The sequence below is a fragment of the Erythranthe guttata genome, chromosome 7 (genome assembly GCF_056151865.1).
Source record: "Erythranthe guttata isolate IM_541 chromosome 7, IM_541, whole genome shotgun sequence".
Lineage (NCBI taxonomy): Eukaryota > Viridiplantae > Streptophyta > Magnoliopsida > Lamiales > Phrymaceae > Erythranthe > Erythranthe guttata.
The window spans coordinates 13,893,908-13,913,291 of NC_142539.1; the positions used below are offsets into that span (position 1 = coordinate 13,893,908).

Consider the following 19,384-nt stretch of genomic DNA (forward strand, 5'->3'; position numbering starts at 1 on the left):
AAGATTTCATTCTGATCTGAATGAAATAGTAAGAACTAATTTAGATTTCATTCTGGTTTGAATTGAAGCTAATGAAGCCAAAGACATAATTTGACCAAGGGTTGTTTTTGTAAATTCAAGAATAATCAATCATAATCATTATAACCAAATATTAAATTTAAGTTATCAAGTATTAATAATCGTTCGTACCAAATGAGATATATTTTCTACTAAATAGTGGTGAACAGTGCAATAATAAATAATCAATTCTATGTTTGTAATCCCATCCTACCAACCAAAAGAGCCCCTATAGTACACCATAGTATACTATAGTTTACCATAATATTTTTTCAATCTACTGTAAATTTAATAAAAACAAAAAATAAGTTTGTTCGTAATTTTGAAAATGATAAGTTGTTTTTTATATAATGTACAAAAGCTAAAATAAAAAACTGAAAAAACATAGATGACAAATTCTATAAAAATAAAATAAAATACTTTAGATGAAAAAAATGGAGATATTAAATGTACAAGAAAAAATGATAAATGTATTTTGAATTTTACTAAATGCAGATTTTGAATATGAAAATAGGTGTATTTTTGGTATGAATTTAATAAAGAATATGAAGCAACGATTTAATTTGCCTTATTTAGTTTTAATAAGATAAGTTTTCTTATTAGAACATATGTCTTAAAGCCCCTTTTTATTTTATTTTTGTCGCCATTAACTTTTTTTCTTCCACCGTTGACTTGGTGGTTCTTAGCTGTTTTATGACTTTTAAAAAAGTTATGATTTTTAATTTTATTTTTGTGGCCATTAACTTTTTTTCTTCCACCGTTGACTTAGTGGTGCTTAGCTGTTTTATGACTTAAAAAAAAGGTAAATTCCACTTTACCCTTTGTACTTTGGTTGGATATCACTTTACCCCCTTGTACTTTCAATTGCATCGATTTGCCTCATTTTATTTTGGTTTAATATCACTTTATCCCCTTCTATTCTCAATTCATCGATTTGTCCCCTTGTACTTTGGCCCGATATTACTTTAACAGTTAAATTACCGTCTTCGACAGTTAAATTACTGTTGATAGACAGTAATTTAGCAGTCAAGACAGTAATATTAATTAAAATATTTTTTTATAAGAAAAAAAAATCAATTAACAGTTAAATTACTGTCTTCCACAGTTAAATAACTGCTGGAGACAGTAATTTACCAGCCAAGACAGTAATATTAATTTAAATATTTTTTTAAGAAGAAAAAAAAGTCAATTTACAATTAAATTACTGTCTCCGACAGTAAAATAATTGTTGGAGACGGTAATTTAGCAGCCAAGACTATAATATTAATTAAAATATATTTTTTAAGAAAAAAAAATCAACGCCGGAGATCCAGCGCGGTTGACCTACCGAAAAAAAAAAATTCATAAAAAAAGAAAAAAAAATCAACGCCGGCTGACCGGCGGTCTCCAGTGGTGGTGGATGAAAATTGAAATTATGGTCAAAATTGGTTAATTAATGAATTTGAGCTAAACTGTGGGTAAATCATGAAATTGGAGTTGAATTGAGTCTCAATGATTCAGGGGTTATTTTGGTATATATAAAAGGGTTTCCTTATTTGCAAATAAATTTAAATGAGCTAACAATATAAAGATGGATGTTCGTTTTTTAATTAAATGACCTTGTGATGACAACCCATAATAATATTTAACAAGTTCAATTATGAAGCAGTAAGAAAATAATGAAGTCGTCTTCCTTCTAAAACTTCTCACCAGCAACAAATTAAAAAGAGCTAGTGGGATGATCATTTGCCGTTGACAAAAAAATCGGCATCTCAAAATTTCTCTCCAAAATTTTTGGCTTAAGTTTTTGGGAACAACACAAATCAAATTTAAGACCATTTTGCTTTCATCCGATCATTCTTGAGGTAATTATTTTCTTTTTAATTCTTTTACGTTTCCTACCTTTTCAATTTTTATGCTAACAATCGCAATTAGTTGCTTTTGAATATCAAACTCTTTTTTCTTTCCTCAATTCTTACCTCTTTATTCATCAGTAAATGAACTAATTAGTATAGGTTTAAGAAAGAGTTATGCACATGAGGAAGCATGATTTTTAAGTTTTGTAGAATTGCTAAAGAAAGTATGCAAGTATGCACCACAATCTCTTCTGTATTTTGGACATGAAAAATTGAAAACGTAAATACGTAAATAGGGGGGTAAATTTGCATTAGAAATTTTCACCACCGCACGGCCTGATTTGCCAACCAAATTAGCTGGTCTTCGCTCGATATTTTTTTCCCATAAACACACACGAACGATGATCTATCTAGTAAACATAACATAATCACATGTATGCGTCGGGAATAAAGAACGCAAACACGTTTATGAGTTTATATTGATTTCCCACAAATAATACAAATGCGACCAAAGTGCACACACCGGGTTGCCTGCCGTTCCAGCTTGCCCTGCTTGTCGAGTCTTGATCGAGTTTTACCACACGTCCCTGCCCACATCTTTCTGCAAGGCTGCCGAGAAATGCGCGTGCGAGTTACGAGTATCGCCCATGCTAACTTGTGCTAGCCGCCCGAGCAACGCATGAGCCACCTGACGAGTGTTGCCCATGCCAACTCGTGCAAGCCGCCGAGAAACGCCCGTACTTGCTGCCAGGAACCAACGGCCATTATCCCCACTCGAACCGAGCATCATTCCTTGTATTCGTTGGCCAAGTATCTCCCAATGATTCCCCATCACTTGGCCACCCTTTGGTCGATGTGTGGCTTTCCTCTTCGCACCATTTATCGGTCTATTACTCGGCCATAATAGAGTCATAATTGATGTCATCGACTCAGGGGCTAACAAATCACCAAGATACTATTTTCGCATTGAACCCAAAGTATGAAACTCAGCTTTCCATCTTTTCCAGTCATATTTATCCTGCCATCGGTTTGCACCGGATATCCCGAACCCCTATATGTAATGAAGATATTGTGATGCTTTAAGTCGATAAGGACTAACTGAGTATAACAATAACCAGAATAGTTCTACTCGATAATAGAAACCATTTAGAGTTCTTAGGGATCTTGTCATATCATTAACATTGTATCCTATTAAACTTGATCATGTCACGGGTTCGTACTTAATCCCATAGTCTTTCGTGCCTTAAATACCTAAGGATCCTCTTTGCTACCCGATGATGTACTTGAAACGGACTTTACGTGAACATGTATAGAAAACTTGTGGTGTAATTCATGGCCTTGTAGCTAGCTGTAATATAAAAAAATGCTTTCGGTTAGGCTCATGTAGAGAAAACTATCCTCCTTTAGTAACTCATCTTCTTTTCTTAGTTTTTCATTGTAGCTGATTAATGATCCATCCTTCGTGCATCTAGTACAAATGAGTGCACGTATTCTCTCTAAGGGAACTAGAGTAAATGTTTAAGTATAGTCAATATACGTAGTAATTGAGAGTACAAGACTTGTCTTTCCAAATTTAGCCATATGGATTGAGTTTCTCCACGGATTTTTCCAATCGCTCCAACCGTCTTGTTTCTGACATCTTGATGATTTACGCAATGTATTGATGTGATCTCAACTTTGCTCCAGCGTAGCGTTGATGTAATCGCTGCTTTACTAGTGAAGCGTTGGTGTTGGTGTTATCGCAACCTCGCCTTGATACCAATTGACGATGATTCGTAACATCTAACAATGATCTTGCCATGCCCATTATCGTTCTTTTCGTTCTCTCGGAAACAATATTTTGTTCAGGAGCGTAGAAAACTATTAGTTTGTTTTCACTACCTTATCTTCTATTGTGACCAAAATGTATAATAAAATTAGGGCCACTAACTTATCCCCATCTTGTGCAGCCCCCACTCCATTCTCTTGGCCCAACTTTGAGTTGTAGCCATTAGATCATTTGATTTAATTGTGGCTGCATATCACTCTTTTCGGTTGTTCTCTTTCTCTCTCTATTTTTCCAGTCGAGAGTTCGTTTTTTTTTTTTGAGGTTGGGCACTCTTCGATATATTCTGTGTGAAATTCGGAGCTTGAAAGTCTTCATCGTCTGCAATTATGTGTGAATTGCTTCTTCGGGTTTTAATTTCTGCACCTATTTTAATATTTTTACTGTTCGAACCTTGTTATCTTCGTAATAGTTAAATTTGTAACGGCTATGTTTAAATTGTCTTCTCCGGGCGGATACCCAATATAACTTGATTGGATTTAGCATTCGCAAGTTTAATTGAGTTATTACTGATAAGATTGTCAAATATGAAGTTAGTTTTGATGATTTGCTGTTTACTTTGTCACTTTCCTCAAAAATATAACTAGTGGTACGGTAGAATCTCGATAAATTAATAACCTCGCTTACATAATAGTTTTTTTTCTGGTCCCAACTCGGTAAAAACCTACTAAATTATTAGTTCAATAATTTAATATTTCGCTAAATTAATAGAATTTCGCTAGTCCCGACTGTATTAATTTATAGATGTTTAACTGTACTTTGAAAATATATATAACTAGTGCCTAGTGGTACGGGTGTAATAAAAATCCCTGTATAATTTTTCAGGATGATTTCAGCTGGCTTGGGAATTCTTTTTGCGCGATTTCTATTCGGTTTTTACAACCCATGCAAAGACATGTTTTCGTGCATCGGGGGACGGAAACAGGACATCAAAGATTTGTCGGGAAATCTTCGAGATCTCCTGACACAAATTATGACCATCCAATCAAGGATGAGGAACCTCATTGATCCTGCTCTGGATAGTTCCGTCTCCAAAGAGAAGACGGATGAATACAAATTACTCGAGACGAATATCGAATTATTCAAGCAAGATTTCACCACCATCACTCAAAAGTGCCGTAAACTCAATGTAAACATTCCAAGTAGTGCTGGTGGTGCTGCTGACCTGGACGACATCGAAACTGTAAAAAAGTTACTGAAAGAACTCCAAGAGATGAAGCCAAAGATCCGCACGCGCAAGTTTTCGGATGTTGCTAAACTCAGCAGAGATGTCGTCAAGCTGAAAGATCGAGTGTCGAAGATAGTCGAAGGTATCGACAAAGACAATATGATAATGGAGAAGAGAAGAGAAGAGATTCAGCTGGATGGTGCCAATATTCATATCCCAATCCAGAGTGAATATGTTAAGAGGATCGAGAACTATCTCCATGATCCGACGTCGAAGTTCATTGGCCTCGTGGGCCCGGTTGGGGTAGGGAAATCAATTGTGTTGGGCAAGTTGAAAAACCAACTACTAGATGGTACGATATTGTTTGACGGGGAGCAGATAGAACATGTCGTCCATATAGTTCTTCCGAAGGAAATTAACGACAATGCGTTGATTATTGAAAAGATACAGGATGGGGTTATGGAGCAGTTAGATCCCGGGCAAGGAAAACCGAGCAACACGAGTCGGATATCTAGAGTTGGTGAATTGCTGCGTAACAAGAGATATGTGGTGCTCATTGATCAAGTTTTCGTAGCCGTTGATCTAAGGGAAGTGGGATTCCCGGAAAAAAACAAGTACGGGAAAGTTGTGTTTGCGTCTCGTAACAAGAAGGTTACCAACCAGATGTCCGACAGACGAGTCGAGATCGGCACACTCTTGGCGGATGAAGCGTTGGAGTTTTTCCGGAATGTGTACGGCGAGATCGAGCACAAACGCAAACATATTGCTAACTCGATAATCAAGTCTTGTGGAGGGCTACCGTTGGTGATCAAATTAGTAGCCGAACATTTGAAAGAGCCGGGGAGCTCGTGGGAAGATACGAATCGGGTTTTACAGGAAGATACGAAAAATCTTGACTTGCTCGGCCTCCAGGGAGTTGGTAGAGTTTACATGCTGGAGTACAATAAACTGCTCGACAAGGAAGAGGACAGCAGGAAAAAATGCGCGCTCTACGGCGCGTTGTTTCCGAGTGACAACTCGATCCACAAGGACTATTTGATCGAGTGTTGGATCGCCGAAGGCTTCATCAAAATCGAAAACACCAAAAAGCAGTTGGACGCCCGAGAGCGCGGAGCGGCGGTTTTGAACTATCTTACGAACAAATACTTGTTGCAGTGGTGTTCCGACAAGCATGTGAAGATGCCGTTATATGGTAGACAGGTGGCGCTGAAACAAGGCTACCCGGGCGAGAAGAGCGGTCTCGTTTTGGCGCCACCACACAGTAGCGATGGTCTGACCGAAGAAATGTGGAAGAATGCAACTAGGATTTCGGCTATTTCTTCTAATTTAAAGCTACCTACAAAACCGAGAAGCAACAAAATGTGTACCTTATTACTGCAGAGGAAGCCCGATTTGGTAACAATCGGAGATTCATTCTTCACGCATATGGGAGCGCTTCGAGTTTTGGACTTTTACGAAACAAGGATCGAAAGACTGCCCAAATCAATCGGCGCGTTGAGAAATCTAGTGAGTTTGTATCTCAACGGTTGTTCTAGATTGAAGAAGCTACCCGAAGAAATAAAGTGTCTCGTGAAACTTGAGTTGCTCGATATTCGGGGAACTTCGATTCCGAGACTACCCAAGGAAATAAGCAACATGCCTTCCTTGAAATGTTTGAGAGTTTCGTTTGACCAAATAAAGTGCGACTGCGATAGTGAAATATCCAACACGGATGCGATGATTCCAATTGAAATAATCGACGGTCTTAAACATCTCGAAGAATTCACCATCGAGACAGGCTGCTGCGATAAAGGCTGGATTGATACCGCTAGTCGGGTTTGTGGCGGCGAACTCGCCAACTTGGAACAACTGACAACACTTTGCTTCCACTTTGCAACTGTATCCAGCTTCAATAAAACTTTTACCACAAGGGAATCGAGGGAAAACGCAACTTTGAGGTGCTTCAGAAAGTCGAAACAGGAACCGAGGGAAGATGAGAGCGTGCATCGTAAGATCAACGAGTTTCGGTCCTTCAAAATTTCGATTGGTTTTAGCAATCCGGAACATCCACATGGTTTGGATATCTCGGGAACCGAAAAGCAACTGAGGTTACACCGTGAAGAATGTTCTTCTTCGGATAACGATTTGACATTAGTAAAACAAGTTCTGAAGCAAGCCGAAGCTTTCGAACTAGTTGGTCGGGCCGGTGTTCAAACTTTGAACGATTTCGGCTTTGAAAATACAGAATTTTTGGAAGTTTTGATCGTCGAATGCTGCAACGATTTAGAAAGAATTGGAGAAGGGACGACGACCACTGTATTCCAAAGCTTGAAGAAGTTGCATTTATATAATCTCGACTCACTGAAATGTATTTGGGAAGGACCGATCGCTCCAGAAAGCTTTCCGAATTTGGAAATTCTAACAATTTGTGGATGCCCCGAGTTGACAAAGATTACGAATCATGACTTGGCGAAAGCTCTTTCAAGCTTAAAGCACGTTAAAATCGAGAATTGTGCCAAACTTGTGGAGATTGTCTCCAAAGAGCCGGAGCAAGTTGAATGTAGGGAGATTGTCTCCGAAGGGCAACTCGATGCGCTACACAAGTTGGAGACTATTGAACTGGTAAACTTGCCAGAGCTGCAGAGCATATACGCTACAAATTCGATAATAAACATGATTTCACTGAGGAAAGTTACTATAAGAAGTTGCAACAAATTGAGAAAGCTGTCCTCGATTCTCACTAGTGCGAAGGAAAAGATAGAAGCGATAACGTGCGAAGCTAGATGGTGGGATGCACTTGAGTTGTCAGAGGAAGAGAAGCAACATTTTCGCCCTCGTTGTGAATTTATAGCCATGGAGGGAAAACCGTCGTCTATTGAGGCCGCTAGCCCTGGAAGATCAGGTAATCGTGAGGGATCGGACGCTATTAATACGCCAAAAGATGATGTAATGCCAAGCAATGGTATGTCAACTCAGCTGTCAACATCAAACACCAACGATCCACCCAAAACTGAAATGCAACTTCCTCTTTCAGAAGAGAGATTGCCCAAATTGGATCTTTCGATATCCACTCGGTCGATGAAGTTCTGCCACCAGTTACCTAGAGGAGGGAGGGAAAAAGTTTCTGCTGGATAATTAATGTGGAAATATATAGGTGCATACTGATTGAAGGTTAGTATTATTGTTATGTTATTAATCCTGCAGCTATGCATTTTAGCTCATTATATGTTTCAAACTGCATATAAAATATTTTCAAGGGTAAATTACAACCCACCCCCCTAGGTATGGTTAATTTACGAAAAAAACCCGGCCCTCTTGTTTGAATAATTACATCTACCCCTCAACTATGATTTTTTTCTTACACCTCCACCCATATGGTGTCAAATTCAACATACTCATCTAGATTTCGTGAAATGTGCTCTAGTTTGTACTCGTTTTGTGTAAAAATGCAGTTTCTGATGCACCACAATCTGGTATTTACAAGCCAAAACACACATTTTATGATCAACTTGCTTCAAAGTGTGGAGTTCGAATGGAATAAAACGGGTACAAAAGTGATAATATTCTATATAATCTCGAAGATTCAACCAAATTTGAAACCGCAGGGGAGACGTGTAAGAAGATTTATGGTTAAGCGGATCGAATTACCCAAACAAGAGGGGGGTTTTCGTAATTTGACCATACCTCAGGGGTGTTACGTTTGATGTGTTCATAAAACCTTTAAGATGTTACCGGGTCAAGGTAGTGCTGAACAAATGGGCGGTAAATCCGGCCGACCGCCCGCCGATCGTTTTTCACGGGCCGGACAAGGTTGGGTCGGCCCATGGAGATATTTTGAAGCCCAACACAGCCCTTTAGCACATGTTACACTATTTTTGTGGGCCTGACCCAGCCCTTCTACTTTGTTAGAATTTTCGTCATAGTTTTTTAATTTGTGTTGGAGGTTAGTTCATTGACTTATGGGGTCGAATTTGAACCAATTTTTATTGAGACGAATTGAACACGAATTTAATCGAGTTCGAGTCGTTTGGTTTTTGTACATATTTTAAAGTTTCTTTAATTTTTTTTTTTAATAATCAAATTCTACGTCGGGCCGAACTTAAAAGCTTATTGAATGAAAATGTGTAGGTGTGTTCAAACATCATTCATTATGTTAATGAATTAAGAGTTTTTTATGATCCGAAATCGCCAATAACGTGCAATAACTATAAGCATAAATATTACACATAGATTTCGAGACGCCAAGATTAATTTTATGAGAATCAAATATTATAATTTTGTTTTTTGAGAAAAAAATATTATAACCAGTTTTGGAGGAAAATTACATTTTTCGTCCTTATATTTTACCCACTTTTTCAAAATTGTCCCCAAATATTTTGGAGTTACAATAGTTGTCCTTAATCATGTCATTTTTTGACAGAATTGGTCCGCCGTTAATTTTTGCCGTTAAGTTGGATGGAAAATGGCATGTGCCTTTCACATGCCTTCAATTTAAAACACTACATGAAAATGGACTTTCAACAACACGCATTGCGTCTTGTTAAAACAGAATTTTTATAATTAAAACTTGATTGAAATTCGAAATTATATAAATTTCAAAAAAACAAAATCGATATATATTGTTTTAAATTATTTTGAGAAATATTCTTTAAACAATTGAAACATTGTTTTAAAAAATGAAATATTGCTTTCAAAATCAAGATTTTCGGAATTCAAACGAAAACATTGTTTCAAAATAAAATAAAAATTCGATCCGCATAGGTGGGATAAGAAACCTCCATTTCAATCTTCACCCTAATTTCATAATGTAAAACTCGATAAATTGTTTCAAAATATTTTTAGAAGCATTGTCTAAAATAATAATATAATGTTTTAAAACCGGAATTTCTTGAATCCAAATGAAAATTATTGTTTTAAATAAAATAAAAATCTGATCGTAATAGGCGGAGTAAGAAAACTCCGTTCCAATTTTCACCCTTATTTAATACTCTAAAACTCGATATTTTTTTTCAAAATAAATTCAGAAATATTGTTTAAAAAAATATTATTGTGTTTTAAAATCGGAATTTTTGGAAATTGAATGAAAATATTATTTTAAAATAAAATAAAAATTCGATCAAACTAGGCGGCATAAGAAAAATCATTTCCAATTTTCACCCTTATTGAATGATTTAAAACTCGACATATTGTCTCACAATTGAGATTTTTGGAATTGTCTAGAGGTGAAAATTGGAATGGAGATTTCTAATTCCTCAATTCCTATGGGGTTTTTTTTTTTATTTTGGTTTGAAACGATATATTTTAATTGAATTCCAAAAATGCCGATTTGGAACAATATTTTAAATTTTTAAACTATATTTGATGTTTTAAATAATATTTCTTAAATGAGTTGATTTTTTTGGAATTTACGTGATTTCGATTTTATATTAAATTTTAATTAAAAATAATAATTATAAAAAATATGTTTTAACAAGACGCAATGCGTGTTGTTGAAAGTCCATTTTCATGTAGTGTTGTAAATTGAAGGCATGTGAGAGGCACATGCCATTTTCCATCCAACTTAACGGCAAAAATTAACGTCGGACCAATTATGTCAAAAAATGGCATGATTAAGGACTACTATTGTAACTCCAAAATGTTTAGGGACAGTTTTGAAAAAGTGAGCAAAGTATGAGGACGAAAAATGTAATTTTCCCCCAGTTTTTGTGTCCCTATATTATATAGTTGGGTTAATAGCATTTCGCCACATGGACTTTGCCACCTTAACTAAAAAAAATTGCAAGGGCACACCCAAATTCACTTTTTTGACGCACATAACCACCTATGTGGTATATTCCGGCGAATTTTCTCATTTTCCGGCGCACACGCAATCCACATGCTTAGTGGAAGGGTTTTTTTTGGTCATTTTATCTCAAAAAATTTGTGGACCCTCTTTTTACTCTTTCTTCTCCTTCTCTCTGTTTTCTCCCTCTCTTTCTCTTTCTCGCACACACACCCACACACATATAGACATTCTCCCCAATCATCATCATCATCTTCTTCTCTTCATTCTTTGTGCTTTTCTCAAGAATTAATCTTTTCCCAAAAGAAACTTCGAGTTTGAGCAATGCTTTGATGGGAACTGTGAAAGTATAAATCGTAGGTCTGATTCCATTTTGACCATTTCTTCAGATCAATCATGTACAAAGCCTCATCTACCTGAACAAGCACAAATTGATGTCCATGTTTTAGTATTTGTAAGTAAAAGAATAAATATATAGATATAGATAACTCATATTGTAGTCAATATCATAAATGATACCGAAGATGGGGATCAAATATGTGGAAAGAACCATAAGGTACAAAACATATAAAGCATATGGTACAAATTATCAGCCCGGTATTATCAAGGGTAAACAGCGTAAAACACCCGTGTTAAAGAAAACCTGCACCAAATTTCCCTGGGTTTTTTTACCTTGTGGAAAACCCCCTTGTGTGTTTATTTTACTTTGCACGAAATTCCTTTTTCCTTTAAAAGTTAATACCGTTAACTATAGAAGAGATTTTGTGCAAGTTTTTTGTAACATAGGGGAATTCCACTATTTTCCCGATTTCCTTAAAAAATAAAATTGGAGAATAAGAAAAGCTTGTACCCGGGACAAAGCGACGGCGGTGTAGGCCAACTTGAGGCGATTTTTAAGGAATGCCTGATAATCCTCGGAATCTACAGGAATATTGGGGGGTGGGTCCACCGCCGCCGCCGCAATCTGTCGCTGCGGATTTTATCGTTACTGTTAGAATCCTTTGGATTCTAATTATACAAGAATTAGATGAAACTTGTGCCACAAGTTTACATATACCATGAGCTAAAGAAGGGAAGAGTTCTCGAAACTTTTAATTCTTTTAATTTGTCATTAATTGATTTATAATAGGAATTATTCTTCTAAAGAGTTTCTTTGTATTGAAAATATTATTTCCTACGTGATTAAGAGTTTCCTAACCCTAATGGACTTTGGTTTTACTTGTTGTACAGTGAATCAAAAAACGTAGGAGAGCATATATACGAGAGCAGCATGGGATCGTGATTGTTAGAATCCTTTGGATTCTGACTTCGCAAGGAAACGTGTAAAAGACTTGTACCACAAGTCTAGATATGCCGTAATATAAGAAGGGGAGTTTCCTTATGTTTTAATTATTTATTTGATCATTAATTGGTTAACACTTGATACGGGAATTATTCATAGATTAGGATGCAATATCTTAAGATAATGCATGAGTTTTGAAAGTCCATATTTCATGTACGTGGTAACTTGGTTTATTTGGAGTCTAGAAGAAACCCACCTGATTTGTTTACCAAATTATATGATTTGGTTACCAAATTGTGGGTCCAACTTTAAGGAATAAATTTCCTTACGTCTCTTTTAGTCGTTAATTGCGCTTCATGCTATATGGAATTTAAGTATGATTAGGGAACTTAATTTATTTCATATATTTATCTGATACGTCTTTATGGTTATCATTGCTAGGGAAAACAGACGTATAAAGCACAAGAGCAGAACGTGCTTCGAGCGTGCCTTTATTTTGAGAGAAAAAGATTTATCTTTTCTTTGCTGCTCCCGGAACGTCTTTGATCGAGAGAAGTTTTTCACAGAAAATATTCTTGGCTCTCGTTTTTATTGTTCCATCGTGATACGTGATTTTCATAGAAAATATATCGGCTTCAAGGCTTTGTGGTGAAGACACCAAGATTCAAGGAGTATCACAAGTTTGCTTCTTCTATACAAAAAGAAGATCGGTTCTTCGGGAGAGGGGCTTAAACAGATCTCGGGAGGAGATCGATCCGCCGACTGAGGGATTCAGCGTTGAAGGGAGTTCAACCGTGCGGAGCAAGGGACGTGCTGCACATTGAAGATTTATAATTCAGCGTAGTTTACAAGAACGGCGTCAACAAAGAGGGAGTCTTTGTATTTTGATTAAGTCCTATTATTGTATTCGTAAAACTAAAAATTAGTAAATTTTATTTGCAGGTCCCCGTGGATGTAGGGTACAATTGTATCCGAACCACATTAAAATTTGTGTCTCGTTTATTTCTGTTTTTACGAACTGCTTCACGAACTGTTGCAACACTTCACGCAACAGTAATGAAAAACTGAATCTGACACAAATAATTTAAATCTGCACGAAATAAATTCTAACAGTTACGATTGGAGTTGGCTTCGATCTCAACGACATCGTTGCATTGTACGGTGGTGCTGTTGTGATCGGGGGAGGCGGGCTCCTGCAGGAACCATTGGAATGCCCACTCCGATGAGCTGCGGTTCATCCCCATCATTTTCGACGAGGTCGTGGCGACCGCGACGGACGAAGATTGATTCTTGAGAAAAGCACATAGAGAGAGAGAGAAAAAGATGATGATGGAGAATGTTTGTATCACTGTATGCGCGCGCGTGATAGAGAGAGAAAGAGAGAGAGAAGGAGAAGAAAGAAAAAAAACACGCCCCCACAAAACTTTTGGTTGAAATGACCAAAAAACCCTTTTATTAAGCATGTGCATCGCTCGTGCGCCGAAAAATAAGAAGATTGGTCGGAATATTCCCAGTAGTTGGTTATGTGCGTAAAAAATGTAAGTTTGGGTGTGCCCTTGCAACTTTTGTTTAGCTAAGGTGGCAAATTGCAAAAATGGACAAAATCCAGGTGGCGAAATGCTATCAACCCCTTTTTTTTTTTCTTTTTTCTTTTTTTTAATATGGTATATATCTATTAATTTATAATTCGGACAAAGTTCCATTTGGTGCAACTTGCAACTATAACAAAATTTTGAAGGGGAAGAGTCTTATTTTTTAATTTGTAGGGGGAAAGTGCGAGGACTATAAATTTCTAGGGGGCGAAGTGCATTTTGTCCTTAATATAATAGAGGGTAAGAAATGCAATTAAGTAAAAAATCAACAATGAAATGTCGGGAAAATTACAATTTTCATCCTTCAAGTTTGCTCCAATTTTATATTCGACCCCCCGTGTTCACAAAAAAACATATTTGATCCCTGATATTTTCAAAATTGAACACTTTCAGTCATTTTCGTCAATTTTTCGTTAGTACTAACGGAATCATGTGTGTGCCCATCATTGCTTTAATTGACGGACTACCAGTAAATTGACGGAAATGACAAAAAACGTTAAATTATTCAAACATGAGTGACCAAATATGTTTTTTTGAATATGAAGCACCAAATGTGAAATTAATACATACTTAAACAATGAAAACTGTAATTTAATTTTCCCGTAAAATATCTCTATAATTGCCCTATTGAAATATTTGCTGGCAATAGTATTCAAAATTAAAGCTACACCAAAGACCAATAATTCATATGGCCATACATTTCCACCAAAGACCAATAATTCATATGTCCAATAAACAACGCCGGCTCAAGTTTCAATGAGTGTAAATGCTTGAAAATGACATGTGTCACGAAAAAGTATGTATTTTTTTTTTCCAATTTCAATTATTAGGCAATTTCTGGTAAAGCCAATAAAATATATATATAAGTAAGAAAAATAAACACAAGTTCTAGAAACTAAAACATATATTATGACAAATTCCATCATCATTCTTTCTCTATATATCTTTTCTTCTTTATCCATACTTATAACACCAACAACATGCTCAACTAACCAAACAGATTTCCTTTCATTGCTCGCTTTGAAAGAAGCTATAGACGTCGATCCAAACGGAGCTCTAAACTCGTGGAATCGAACGACAAACTTTTGCAGATGGAACGGAATCACATGCGGTCGTAAGCACCCGAATCGAGTTGTCGCGATAAACTTGGATTCTCAAGGCTTGGTTGGATCACTCTCACCTCATATAGGTAATCTTTCCTTTCTTAGAACCATCAGTCTTCAAAACAACGGCTTCAGTGGCCGAATTCCACAAGAAATCGGACAACTACGCCGAGTCGAGAGTATACTATTTAGTAATAATTCTTTCAATGGCATTATACCTAGAAATATATCCCAATGTAGAAACCTAGTTTATCTTTACTTGATAGACAACAATCTCTCCGGAAATATACCATCCGAGCTCGGCCTTTTGTACAAACTCGAACTTTTAAGCTTGACGAGGAACACACTTTCAGGGCCTATCCCTCAATCTATAGGAAACCTAACATCTCTAGAAAGACTTTCTTTAAGGTCTTGCGGTTTGATCGGAGAAATCCCGGAATCTTTTTCTCGTCTTCGTAGACTAATTTTTATTCAAATAGGCGAAAACAATCTCACCGGTGCAATTCCGACAAGTTTGTTCAATATATCCACTATACAATTTTTAGGAGTTTCGTTTAATGGTTTTCGAGGATCTATACCTTCTACTATAGGACTCACTCTGCCTAACTTACAATTTCTTTACATGGGTTCGAATCGACTTGGTGGGCGTTTTCCGGTTTCCATCTCGAACGCTTCCTCTCTTCAAGAATTGGTTTTTCCGATCAATTACTTTAGTGGCCCCTTGCCAATTTTCGAAGGGCTTTCACAACTACAACTCTTGTACGCTGCGGATAACAACATTGAAGACGATGTTAGTTCGATCATTTCTTCATTAACAAATTGCACGAACTTACTAGGTCTCGATTTAAGTATAAATCCATTGAGAGGTTCGCTGCCGGAAACCATAGGCAATCTCTCGATCAATCTTGATCATATAGGGCTTGCTAGTACAGGAATATACGGAAAAATTCCGAACGGTATAGGAAATCTTGTTAATCTTACTTACTTGTATTTTTATGACAACAATCTCGAAGGTCCTTTACCTTTGAGTATTGGAAAACTTTCTATTTTGGGTATTCTCTTCTTGTCCGAAAATAGATTCTCGGGCGAAATCCCATCTATATTCGGAAACTTGAGCTTGTTGACTAATTTGTACATGCAAGGAAACAACTTTTCGGGTGCTATACCTAAGAGTATCGGTAACTGCACTAACTTACTAGGATTATATATGTCTCGTAATAATCTTAGTGGCCTCATACCTCAAGAGCTTATGAATCTTTCCTCGATTTCTATTTCATTGGATTTGTCTTACAATGCGTTTACGGGTTCGATTCCGGATGAAGTTGGATCTTTGAGAAACCTAGCAAGCTTAGATTTTTCTAACAATAGATTGTCTGGACTTATTCCAAACTCTTTAGGAACTTGCATTAGCTTGGAACAACTTTACCTGCAGGGTAATTTATTCGAAGGACAAATACCTCGGGGACTAAGTTCTCTGACGGGATTAGTCGATTTGGATCTTTCGCGAAATAATTTATCCGGGACAATCCCAAGTTTCTTCGGTACTCTACGTCTCCAACACTTGAATGTCTCTTTCAATATGTTGCAAGGACAAGTGCCGACGACCGGAGTGTTTGAAAATAAGACTGCGATTGCTATACAAGGAAACGAAGACTTGTGTGGAGGAGTTCTTGAGTTGGAACTTTCTCCTTGTACTTCTTCACCGGTTTCCTCGAAGAAGAAAATCTTATCTACTCCACTCAAAATCGCGATCCCATTAGTAGTAGGAGCTGCAGCAATTATGTGCCTCGTCGTTTTTCTTTATCGGAGAAGAATATCTAACAAAAGTCCGCCTTCTCCGGAATTATTAGCTGGCATCCCTTTCTTGAGGCTTTCGTATTCCGATCTACTTAAAGCAACGGGCGGATTCGCCGAGACTAGCCTAGTAGGCGTCGGAAGTTTTGGGTCCGTTTACAAAGGCATTCTCGACGACGGGATGAAAACGATCGCCGTGAAAGTGCTAAATCTTGTCGTGAGAGGGGCATCTAAGAGCTTCATGGCGGAATGCAATGCACTTAGAGAGATAAGACACAGAAATCTCGTGAAAATATTGAGTGTTTGTGAGAGCATAGACTTCCAAGGAAATGACTTCAAAGCAATCGTTTACGAGTTTAAGGCTAACCGGAGTTTAGATAAGTGGTTGTACTACAATGGGGAACAAGAACAAGAATCCGACCCACAACTTAGAAATCTCGATTTGGTCGAGAGGCTTAATATTGCCATTGATATTGCTATGGCACTCGAATATCTCCATTGTGGTACTGAATCAACGATCGTTCACGGTGATTTGAAGCCGAGTAACATTCTTTTAGATGAAGATATGATGGCCTGCGTCGGTGATTTCGGTCTAGCCAAGATTATTTCAAGCGTACATCCACCACACGAAAGTAGCAGCACAATTGGAATAAAGGGTACCATTGGCTATGTTCCTCCAGGTATAATTTTTCGTTGGGGAAAAATACAGTTTTCGTTCCTTAAGTTTGCACCGATTTCACATTTGGTCCCCCGTGTTTATAAAAAACATATTTGGTCCCTCATGTTTAAAAATTTCAACACTTTTAGTCATTTCCATCAACTTTCCATTAAAACTAAAGGAATAAAACATGTGCCCATCACTACCGTAAATGACGTACTAATGGTAAATTGACGGAAATGACCAAAAGTGTCAAATTACTGAAACAAGAGGGACCAAATGTGTTTTCTGTGAACATGGGGGAGCAAATGTGAAGTCGTTACAAACTTGAGGGATGAAAACTGTAAATTCCTCCTTTTTGTTGCGTTATAGATTTATAGTTTATAAAACCACCATATTATATCTACAGTTAATTAATATCTTGTACGTATTTGCAGAATATGGCACGAGTAACACGCTGTCGGAAAAAGGCGACGTGTATAGTTATGGAATCCTTGTCTTGGAGATGTTTACGAATAAAAGACCGACAGACGATTCATTTATAGATGGCGTCAATCTTCGCAATTTTGTTGAACTTGCATTGCCGGATCGCGTGATGGAAACCGTGGATCCTCTCATTCGAATAGGCCCGCGCCAGAATAACAATAAGTTCGAGGATTGCATGTGTTCTATTTTCAGCATTGGGTTGTCGTGTTCGAAGGAAATGCCGAGGGAGCGGAAGCCTATGACGGATGTTGTTAATGAATTGCATAAGATTCAAAAAGAATTATGTCGCTAGCTAAGAACAGAATTTGAAGTCTCTTTTTTTTTGTTTGGTCTTTTTTTTTATTTAAATGTATTGTTTCAATAAAAAATGTTTCTGAGTTGTTGTTATTGTAATGTTTCATTCATTTATGGAGTTCAGTGGAAAAATTTCAAGTGTTTATGTTCAAATTTTCATTAGTCCAATGGTTTTTTTTTTTTTTTATAATTAGAAAACAGAGGAAATAATTGAGTTAATGATAAATTTTGAAGGGAAAAAATACAGTTTTCATCCCTCAAGTTTGCATCGATTCCACATTTGGTCCCTCATGTTTACAAAAAACACATTTGGTCCCTCATGTTTAAAAAAATCAACAATTTTAGTCATTTCCGTCAATTTTCCGTTATTACCAACGGAATCAAGCGTGTAGTCATCTCTGCAAGTTAACGGTAAAATGACGATAATGACCAAAAATGTTAAATTATTGAAATATGAGGGACCAAATGTATTTTTTTGGAACATGGGGGACCGAATGTGGAATTTTGCAAACTTGAAGGACCGAATGGAAACTGTATTTTTCCCAAATTTGAAGTATTTGGGAAAAACTGACAAAGCGGGAATAGAAAGAGAAGAGAGGAGAGTCGCAGGAAGAGGAAATGGAGGGGAGAAGAGAACCCAAAACATATGGAAGAACCCATGACTGTCTGCCAATGTAGCACGAAAACTTCAACTTGTTAACGTTTCCGTGTTTCGAAAAAGTTTTGTGTCGGAAAATCGAAGACACCCGCCGGGCACTTTATGGGCCATTTTGCAATTTCTAAAAAATGAAATTTCCCCAAAAAGGGCAAATTACAGACACCCCTAAGTTATGGTCAAATTACGAAACCGCCCTCCTGTTTGGGTAATTACAGCCACCCCTCAACTATGTATTATCTTAAGAAAAAACCCCTACAGAGGTAAATTTAGGGATGTTAAATCGATAAAACTGAATCGAAATTTCGGTACACTAACATTTCATACCGTTTGCCGAACTGAATATACGATTTGTCTCAAAAAATCCTTTTGTTGTTGCTATAAGGAAATATGCGTACACAAGCTTCAAAAAAGGGATTCCAATGAACTTTCTTTAAATTCTTCTCTTTAAGTGGCAGTTGTATAATTCATCAATTCGATATTTTCCGAGCATCGCTATATATAAACATAAAAAAGCACATCAACATGCATGTGTGTACATTTTGTGTACGTCTGGACGCCAGTGCAACCAGGGGCGCATACCCATTCATATGGCTGGGGTGCCACCCCCCCAGAAAATTTTTCTTAAGCAATTTTTTTTTTGTTTTTTCGTTGTTGTTATTTATGTATTAGTTAATGCACTTTCGCTCCTCATACTTTTAATTTTGTACACTTTAGTCCATAAAAACAAAAAAGATCTTCTCTTAAATTACCCCGATATTTCAGGCCCCAAGAAACCCCCCTAGGTCTGCCCTTGAGTGCAACGAATGTATTTAAACTATATGTATGTACTAAATATACGTGTATATACATAAAAAAAACATAATGTCAAGCT

General features: G+C 36.9%; 2 protein-coding genes across 4 annotated transcripts; both read left to right on the forward strand.

Annotated features, from left to right (window-relative positions):
* The first annotated feature begins 1,726 nt into the window (after positions 1–1,726).
* On the forward strand, positions 1,727–8,220 carry LOC105953858 (putative disease resistance protein At1g61300). 3 transcript variants are annotated; one of them, XM_088821001.1, is made up of 2 exons: positions 1,727–1,901; positions 4,543–8,220. In XM_088821001.1, exon 2 carries the CDS (start codon positions 4,544–4,546, stop codon positions 7,997–7,999), a length of 3,456 nt encoding a protein of 1,151 aa, XP_088677127.1. In that variant the 5' UTR covers positions 1,727–1,901; position 4,543; the 3' UTR covers positions 8,000–8,220. The 3 variants fall into 3 exon arrangements, with proteins under 3 accessions (XP_088677127.1, XP_088677125.1, XP_088677126.1); XM_088820999.1 differs by lacking the exon at positions 1,727–1,901 and adding an exon at positions 3,823–4,048; XM_088821000.1 differs by lacking the exon at positions 1,727–1,901 and adding an exon at positions 3,824–4,067.
* Positions 8,221–14,413: 6,193 nt separating this feature from the next.
* LOC105953856 (uncharacterized) lies at positions 14,414–17,987 on the forward strand. Its single transcript, XM_012977535.2, has 2 exons — positions 14,414–17,097; positions 17,513–17,987. The coding sequence occupies exons 1-2, from the start codon at positions 14,430–14,432 to the stop codon at positions 17,851–17,853; spliced, it is 3,009 nt and encodes a 1,002-aa protein (XP_012832989.2). The 5' UTR covers positions 14,414–14,429; the 3' UTR covers positions 17,854–17,987.
* Positions 17,988–19,384: the final 1,397 nt, after the last annotated feature.

Coding starts and splice junctions, on each gene's coding strand:
- LOC105953856 (XM_012977535.2), top strand. CDS start 14,430: ATGACAAATTCCATCATCATTCTTTCTCTATATATCTTTTCTTCTTTA. Junction 17,098..17,512: donor CATTGGCTATGTTCCTCCAG/GTATAATTTTTC, acceptor ACGTATTTGCAG/AATATGGCACGAGTAACACG.